Source organism: Loa loa, assembly GCF_000183805.2.
Source record: "Loa loa unplaced genomic scaffold supercont3.11, whole genome shotgun sequence".
NCBI classification, from domain to species: domain Eukaryota; kingdom Metazoa; phylum Nematoda; class Chromadorea; order Rhabditida; family Onchocercidae; genus Loa; species Loa loa.
The window spans coordinates 360,930-370,659 of NW_018108191.1; the positions used below are offsets into that span (position 1 = coordinate 360,930).

The 9,730-nt window shown below is 33.8% G+C and overlaps 1 protein-coding gene across 1 annotated transcript; it reads right to left on the reverse strand.

Annotated features, from left to right (window-relative positions):
• Positions 1-355: 355 nt before the first annotated feature.
• Positions 356-4,892, reverse strand: LOAG_09774 (hypothetical protein). The gene is made up of 12 exons (XM_020448017.1): positions 4,811-4,892; positions 4,584-4,725; positions 4,065-4,231; positions 3,371-3,556; positions 3,051-3,228; positions 2,596-2,775; positions 2,280-2,505; positions 1,899-2,046; positions 1,670-1,795; positions 1,234-1,395; positions 783-897; positions 356-712 (listed from the first exon to the last, which is right to left on the reverse strand). Exons 2-12 carry the CDS (start codon positions 4,708-4,710, stop codon positions 510-512), a joined length of 1,818 nt encoding a protein of 605 aa, XP_020301804.1. The 5' UTR covers positions 4,711-4,725; positions 4,811-4,892; the 3' UTR covers positions 356-509.
• Between the last annotated feature and the right edge of the window lie 4,838 nt (positions 4,893-9,730).

Genomic DNA, 9,730 nt, shown 5'->3' on the forward strand with positions numbered 1-9,730 from the left:
CCGAAATCTGCAACGACACGGTCATTCAATTAAACCAATACCGGAGAGATTAAATTAAAAACAAAGGAATAGAAATTCCACAATGAGGTTTTTACCATATTTTGACATGGCATTGATGTCCGTTAAGGAATGATAATAATACAAAATCTGCATTTACTACTTTTCATATAATTTCGGCGGCAACAGTAGTATAACTTTTAGGTAACGCTAGGAGAAGTATCTTATCCAAAATTTATTTGCAAACAGTAGGTAGAACAAAAGTCACTATACCATTGAAACTTATATTGATTTTCCCATTAGTTCAAAGATAGAAAGTTGCAAAATTACAGGAACTCATCACATACATTATCAAAATGGCTATATCAAATACTGTTATTATTGCAATAATGTAGTTAATTATTCCTATAGGTAATTAATTATTCCTATAGACTTCCGACAATTAATTATTCCCATAGAGACTCCCGATAAATTATCAAAACTTAACAGCTTCTGCTTATACAATGAGAGACTTATAGCACAGAAGGATCTTTCAAAAGCACAGCAAAAATATCGGTGGTGGTTAAAATAAAAAGAAATTCATTATCAGCATGAACGCCAACAATATTCTCTGTGACAGCATTAGCATCGCAGGATTCCGACGGTTTAGATAAAGATATCAGCTGCTGCTTAGCAATTCCAGCAACTCGACGGCCTGTTTTCCGATTCCGCAAATCTAAAACGAACTGAATCTCAAGTGCCTAAACATTTGCTTTGTTCACATAAGGAAACATAGATATAAACACCTGAAGTTACTGCGGTTGGCTGCCAATAAACAAATGCGTGTCGTTTTGCTTCAATAATAACGGCATAAGAACAATCCGTTGGACAAGTGCTGAATTTCCTCTGTGTTTTAGATGCCTATAAAATACTTCGAATCTACAATACAACAAGCCGGTTTATTTAGTCTCACCGAAATAAAAGTTGTTGAAATATATACAATATAAACTAATATTTCAAGGCATTCCATTTTTTGAGTATTAGAGGAATCAATTTTAATCTCAATATCTCCAACTTTCAACATATCACTTGCAGCAACAAAAAGGTTCGACCCTCAGATAGCAAGTTTATGCAGACCGTAAATTCTTCTGAAAATAATATTTTACTGTGTGTTATTACAACAGCAAACTTTTGTGGCTTTCCACAAAAATTGTAATTTAACAAATTTTTACAATAGTGTTAAAATTCCATGTAAACCTGAACATATCCGAATGCATTGAATGTTGCGTGATGTTGAACTTTCTTGCTCTCTTCCGTGAATTTCCACAAAATGCCATCAACATCCATACGGATACAAAGAAAACGTGGTCCAAAATCCAAACATACAGAAAACAAGACACTGTGTGTGGTTATATCGCTCTATAAACATATTATGGATGTTATTTGAAAAATAAAGTACAGTGGTGGTTTAAAACTTAATTTTTGTTTTAAACTCAATTATTTATTTCCTGTTTCATTATCAATTAGTGGTAACCATCTTTATTTGCAAATAGAAGGCTGACATTCAAAAAAAAAAAAAAAAAACCAATAGCTTCTACTGGATTTTTTCTTCAAGTTCTCAAGTAACTTTACAAGACAAGAACCATAAAAAATTAAACACCTTAGATCTTAGCTAAAGGATAATGATGATCACCTCATGATTTAATTTTTGCGAAGCACAATTCAACCAACGAATTTTACAAATGTCATCCACACTGATGTCACAATCTTCCATTTGTTCGGTGTTAAAATTTCGATCAACTCCACAATTACCTACAGTCTAAATGACGCATTCGAACTTTAAGAAGATTTAGAAAAAGAAATACGAAATTAGTCAAATAGAAAATTTGATACCACGAAATATGTATTAATGTTCTTCAAACCTGTGATTCAGACGTGAAGCGCTCCAGCATCCCTGAAGCAATACTCAAGGATTCGGAATCAATTTCATAAACGCCTTGATCGTCACTTAACACCAATTCCGACCAATGAGTTAAACCTCCTTCACTTTTAGCCAGAAACAGCTCTAATCTCAAGCAAAAAAATCTTGTAAGTTTTTTATGAAAAGAACGAAAAAAAAACATATCAATATTATGAATATATTATGAAAAAATAAAAAAGAAACATTCCCATCAGTAAAAAATTAATTTAATAAATTGGCATATCATAAGTGAACGGTAAACAACAAGTGATATAATTGGATTTGTCAGGTACAGTAATTAAACTAATAGCATTGGTATCGTGACAAACGATAAGTAACGTACTTATTATTATCGATAGTATAAGTTGATGATGTTGGGTCAACTGAACCACCAAGGATTCCACCGACAAGTATTATACCCTTCACTGACAAATGAACAGATGTAGCACTCAGGGATAACGAAACATCTTTTTTTGAAATTGTCTCATCACAAGTGAACACTGCTGTCACATCTCCTCCTGTTTGAGACCAGGCGTATCTCTTCTTTGCTAGCTTTGTACTTTCAACACCTGGAAGTACCAACTTGTTAGAAATTTTACAAAATTAATTGAACTCGTTTGAAATCCAGTCCTATGAAAAATCTCTCGAAAAACTTTTACCGCATTCTTTGTTCATTTCCTGACTCGCAGCATCTGATGTACTTATTCCACTTCCACAAAAACTTAGATCACCAGTGCTAATAACGATTAAGCCTTCAGGTAATTGGTCGAATGTTACCATTTCAGTATGACCAGTACAAATGATGCTGCGAATTTCAGTTACAGCCATTCTTCCGTTTTCTAAAGAAAAACGAATATGGTTGATGGATTCACAGATGTAAAATATGAGAACTTTATCGATATAAGTTCTCTTCAATAATAAGGGCTTCTTTCCTGCATCCTAAGTATCGTATTATGAGAAAAAAAAATCTTACAGTGCTACGCATGCTACAACGCACAAAAACATAAATGAAGTTTCTCAGTTCAAATTATGCCAGTCTTTTAACGATTCATGCCAATCTTTTAACGATAACCAATAATTCTTAAACTCAATCAAGCCAACAAAAAAAACTGACCGCTGGCAACAGTCAACCAGATTACTTTGCTTAAAAAATTCCCTTGATTTGAAGACCTTTTACTAGGTACAACAGATCGTAACAATACGTCAAACTTGTTCTCCATATAACGGCTTTCAATAATTATAAATGAACTTATTTTACCATCATCAATAAGCGGCTCGACACTTAGACATTCCTAAATCAAATTCATTTACCTACTTTAAAGTCAAAATAAAGAATAGCAAATCAATAAAAAAAAAGCTGGTATGACCTATTCATAATTTTATCCTTTTGAAAATTTACATTAGAAAAAAAGGAACGAAAATGGTTGCGACAACCTCCCAAGCTGCTGCATTGCGCCGGTCACCCGTAATGTACATTGTGAGACGACCGAAGCCATTAGATACGAAAGCATGACCAGCATCTGGAAAAGATACCGCGGCTGGATATCGATCTTCTATTTCTTTTTCACCAAGTGGTACAGCGATAACTGTATGGTTTTTGCTAACTGAGAATTTTCTTGTCTGGAAAATTCTAACAATTAGTCAACGAAAGGCGCTTGCATTACCATGATGAATTTCTTTTCGAGAAGGCTTACAAACGAAATGAGACAAATAGTTTGAACTCTTATTTCCGATTTGCGAATGAAGATTTTCGTGAAATCTTGGAACTCTTTGAAAAAAGAAAAATGTCTTTTACCGTTTATCATTGAATCTAGAAGGCGTATAGATAATTATGAAGGAAAATGCCTCAGCAACTGCTAATATATTCATCTGTTTACAAATATCAAACTTAATGTATAGACGAACAATGTTATCCACTATTTAAAAATCATAATATCATATATATGTATATATATATATATATATATATATATATATATGCATATATGGCGATAATTGCTATGTAATAGGACATCAAAATTATCCAGATTTAATTAAATATAAAAATGGACCTGGCAAGCGAAAATTTTAATAAAAATTACCATGAAATTAAAGTAGACCAAGAAATATGTAACAGTAATTTAATTACCTGAACATCAAAACTAATTGAGCACAAGTGAAAGTTCTGCAAAATAGTGATGAATCGTTTGCATCCAGAATCGGATGCATGGAGATCGTATGTTAGATAATTCATATCGTTATACAGTTTGATATGCTCAAATCCATATTGAATATTGCTTGTTTGCAACTCCCGCACTAAAAACATTCTTTGGTACATCAATTCGTCAATCCTTTCATTAGTGATTGAAATATTACTGGACTGCTTCGGTCTTTACGGATGATGCAACTTATCGTAATCACTACTATTTCGAAGATTTCTTGAATTCGAAGTTGATCTCGGAGTTCTTTTATAAAAAGATCCCTTATATCAGACAATTAATAGTTACTGTTAGGTGTTAAAACGTAAACAAATGGTATTCGGACAAAGACATAAGGAGGAAGCATCCGCTAGCATTACCATAAAGAAAGAAAAAAATTAGAGCATTTTAAAAAAAAGCATTTAACAAATATAAACAAGCAAGTGTAACGAGATAGGGAAGGAACACACCTGGCACTTCTAAGGGACAACTGTAAACAGGAAAAGGATCAAGTGAGAGCTTGTACCCATCAAAATTTGCATCAAGCAACGATGGATCCGGTTTAATATCGATGTAACTCTCCGGCATCAAACCCATTGCATTCGAGGAAACCTGAAATTCAATGGAAGCAATTTTTCAAAACATATTCAAACAAGTTGAGAAGGAATACATTACGGTTGAGAAATATGTGACTTACCGGTCCCGGTATTACCGACCACACTCGATATATCAGCGGAAATCTGTAATCCCAGCCCTCCTCTCACCCACTTCTAATACAAAAAAATCCCTTTGAGACAGCCACTTTCTTCCTCAACTATTTCTACTCCTCCTCGCTGTCTGCATACTTTACACTCTGTCAGTCTTTTCGAATTCAATTAAATTTCCCGAATTATGAGATGGTAAATCCTTTGTTGCAAAGGAGTAGTTGGATTCGATGTGACTGAGATATTGTAAAGTGTCACTGTCACAATAAGCGGATAGAAAACGAAAATATTAAGGAAGCTAAGGATCCTTGCTTTCCATCGTAAAGGAGAAGATATGAATGATTTGAGATTGGGTAAAGATTAATCCGGAAAAAGGCTCACAGTCGATGGCACAAGACTTTGATGTGTCCTTTCAGTCCGGGATTTTACAGGTGCTATTGATTGAGTAGATGCAGTGGTTATTTCTTCCAATTTGTTCATACGATCACACGTACCTTCAATTGCATACTTCTGCTGCATCTGATTGCTCCCATTTATTGCATTTGCTGATTTGATGACCAGTAGATGACTGCTATCTTCCAGTTTGGATTACTGCTTAAATGAAGGGAGCAGCATGTTTGATTTGTTCAGAACTTCCAATTTGCAATTCTTATTTTAGGAAATAATTCGAAGTTGATACTTTTCAATTTGAACTAAAGTTAAATTCACTTAAATTCAATCAAATTTTCCTCGAAAATCCACCAACAGACTTGATAAACTTGTGAATTGAACCATATCAGATTGGAGTTGAAATCATTTAATGGTTGAATTCTGTCAGAAAGAAAAATATTCAGATAGGATCGTCGGAGTATCCAGTAAGAACGGGACGGATGTCTGCTGACATGGATCTCCGAAGTTTGCTTGGAAAATCTATGAACTGTTCCGATTGTCAGATTTTTTCCTGGTAATGACGGGAGTGCTATACTTTGCTCTGTCTAAAATGCATTACATGATATACCACTTGACGACTAACCTTGCGCATGAAAGAGAAGAGAGGTGTTTCAAAATTAGGTTAACCATAGCATCGACCTCGATAACATTTTCGCTGATATTGGTGTATTATCGACAAACCTTGTGATGAGCGGAACATCTTTTATCATACAACTATGACATTCATCAGAGATTAATATTCTTTTCTTTCCCACTTTTAAAAATTCTAAACCTACCATTTAAATGTCACTAAAAGTACTGTAGATTAGCAGAATTACATTCTGAAGTTGAAAAGTCGTGAAGAATTTCAGCATATTGTGCTTAGGAAATGGTTCTGAAAAATAAGGGTCTTTGTTCTTGGCTTGTAAATACAAGTTGGCGGAATGAACTGATAAGAATTGATAAACAGAAGTAATAAGCGAGTTTACGGGGAATATTGCTTGAATAATTGAGTAGCTGAAAATTGATTAAAGTTTAAAAGTCAGAAATTAATGAGACGAGTAACTCCCATTGTATGATCATCGAGAGTCGAGATTAAAATTATACTACCCAGTATCGAATGAGACCTCGATCATAATATGATGAGGTCATTTTTAGGATGTAGTACAAATATGAATGACGATGAAGTTCTCCATGCTCTTGCAACAAGGTCATTTCCAGAGTCCTTCACCCAACAACCAGCCATGAATGACTGCATCCTTTTCGATTTGCGTTTACGCTTAGTGACTCCAATCACTAATAGATCATTCTATTTCATGATCGAACGGCAGTTCCATTCCTTTACGCGAATGCTTGAATCCATTTCTTGATCTTTGCTCCATCACCCAGAACATAGACTTCATTCCTCATTAAACTGATCACTTGTTTTCCACTGATATGATCAAAATAGTTTTTTGTTCAACTATCCGATTCTTCCCATTTATCAATCTAATTTATTATTTCATGAGTGGAATTCATGAGGAAATCGTAAGAATTAGTTTTCATTTATCACACAGATTGAAAGCTCGTATCTTTACTTTTTTTGCCAAAATTCTGGAACTTTCAAGTAATCAATTTATCAATTAACTTACTGCTTGAAGTGCTGTGCGGAAATGTTGTTTAAAGGCTTTTTTGCAATAAGTCATGTTTCTTGGTAATTAATTAACCTAGTTATTGGTTTCACTTTTTTCAGCTAACATGAATTAAAATTTTCAAATTGAGTAGCTTTTATCTCAAAGTGAGATAAATTTCATTTAGTTTTTTTTAGGGGTGCAAATCAAGCTCATCAAGCTCTCTTGTATGGAAAAGTAACAAAACGAGGAATATAAGTTGTGAGCAGTATTAATTTCCTTCCAGTAGTGAAAGTGCTTCAGTCATGACCGTATTACTGAATATGTTGACATCATAGCCGGAAGCGCTGTTTCCGGTTCATTTCTGTCTTATTTGCTTTCTGTATATTTTAACAGAAATTGGATCATTTAGTCATGCATGTTTCGATTCCAGTTATGCTTATCATTAATGCCAGCCATGCATCGACAAGGTAATAGAATTTCAGAAAATTTAGTAATTGGTATTTGGATAACTTGAACTGCTGACATCAAACATTTTTTGAACATGTTGCAGTAAAGAGGGAAGCAGAAAAGTGAAAGGAGATAAGGAGAATGGGAATAATGGTTGGCTTATTATTGCTCTACTAAAGAAGCTGGTTAAGTATTACTTGTTTAACATCTTAATCAATTACTCCATGTTCATCTCATTCCTTGATCCGAAAAATGACCTTCCCGCATAAAATACAATTTAACGACTGAAAGAGTCATTTATAACTAAAGGTTCATTTTTATCACAATCAAATGGAACCAATCAGTGGTCGGCATCATTTATTATTTCTCATGCAATATGTGGGAATCTGATTTGCTTTACTTAACTATTCTTCCACTCCTGCTATATCGTCCTTGACCGCAATTGGAAAAGACTACAGCAATAAGTTGGGAAATGGAATGAATAGTTAAAAGTGTAAAAGGCAGCAGCAGAAATTTAATCTTTTCCAGATTTCACACTCCATTGATATAGTTTTAGATTCATCTATAAGACCTTTGGATAGAACTCTTTGGTAAAATTGCCAGTTGGATTTGAGAGATGAAAAGTCTTATAAGATTTTTTTAAGAGAAAAAAGGAAACTGTCGTTTAGATGAGAGAAGAATTGTATAGGATGGTTCTATTTGTTACAATTGGAATCAGTATGTAGTTTTTGGCAATAAAACTTTGATTGGTAAACACTACTCCATTGGCTAATTAAATGGCAGACATTGTAAAACAAGGAAAAGAATACTTATTTTAAACAACCGTCGCAGTCTTTTATCAAATTTGTTTTTCTCAGTAATGATCAGTAAATCAATAGAACTTATTCTAATCAAATGCTTATCAGTGGCGGAAAAGGAGTTGAGAAAAGTAAAGAAAGGAAATATCATTTTTGTACAACAAAGAATGGTAAGCAAAAATGAAATGATAGAAAATTGTTAACTGTGGAAAGTTATCCTAGATGTTGTGAAGAAAGAAATATTTTTTCGCGAGAAAAGAGAAATCATGTCTGATTATTCAGGAGCTCGATCCAGATGATATGACATATATCGAGTAAAATGAAGTTAAAATATAATGAGCTTACATTTTTATAGGTATCATTGATGAATTCCTCAACTGATTTTCATTTTTTTTTTCTAGAAACTTTTTGAGGACGTGGAGAACTTTGATCAGGTTTGGAATATGTTCATTTCATTTAGAAACTGCGAAAATCGATTTATCGCCACATTAGTGAAAGTCGAGAAGATGTTGTTCAAAAGAAACAAAATGACTTTAAGGGTCTCTTTATACTGAAATAATGTACTTAGTAATAATGCTTTGAAAAATTGGAAATTATAATTAATGAAAATAGTAGAATTTGTCGTAAAATGAGACATCTAGAGATTTATGATAACAAATACGGATTAACCTTTTCCGCCAGTCCTATCTCAAGTTAGACGTAAGTTACTTTGAACCACATACTCTGGCACACTACCAAAGTACTGAAAAGATCGATACAACAAGTAGTGTTATTATCATTATCCAAACAATATGGTCAAAGAATTCTTCTGGAGTAATTTCAGCAGATTATGCTTTTTGAGAAACGTTTTATTATTAATCTCTTTTATTAGATCTCGTGCGATCCGAAATTTACTTATTGCACAGAAGTTAAACTATGTCGGCTTAAGAAGTGTACTGTAAATCTCTTTTAAATTTGTTGATAACATGTGATAAAATATGCAGAATCTTCCTCAATTTTCTTTCCCTTCGTTATTTGGAGCACATTTTGCAGAAGTACTGCAATTGTAAGATTGACTTTAGTATCAGGCTTAGACAAGGCTGACACGAAATGTTTTGAAGCCTGCTAAAGTCTTCAAGTTCAGTTGATCCGTTTGGATCAATCCAACATTTTCCCATCTGAAACACTTTGACTTGCTTGAAAAGGGAACATGATGATATTTGCCCTAAGAATGAAAGCAAGTAGGGCCTGTAATGCTATGACCATTCCAGAACTTCCAACCCAGCGCCAACGGCATCTCACATTATGTTAATCTATTGGAAGGACTCAATCAAAGTGACAAAAGCTGCATTGATAGATTCTTTTGTACAAGATCTATTATATTGTCCGTTTGCGCCCTTATTCATTTAACAAAAGTTGATTTATCTACTAAACAATCTATAATTATTCGGCAGTTTGCGCACAAGATACAGGGAGAGGAGGAGGGGAAGAAAAGGGAGGAGAATCCATGCAATCCTAATAGTACATTGGTACTCTTTGCGCCACTCTTCCACACTGTCTGAGAAAAAACATCGTTTGCAAATGCATTCCTTGTCCAAATAACCTTTTCTTTTCAAATTTTGATTCATATTTGATCAAATTTGGCACATTGAAGTAATGCACGACAAAG

Coding starts and splice junctions, on each gene's coding strand:
- LOAG_09774 (XM_020448017.1), bottom strand. CDS start 4,710: ATGGGTTTGATGCCGGAGAGTTACATCGATATTAAACCGGATCCATCG. Junction 4,232..4,583: donor TTGTCCCTTAGAAGTGCCAG/GTGTGTTCCTTC, acceptor GAATGTTTTTAG/TGCGGGAGTTGCAAACAAGC. Junction 2,506..2,595: donor GGAAATGAACAAAGAATGCG/GTAAAAGTTTTT, acceptor TGGTACTTCCAG/GTGTTGAAAGTACAAAGCTA.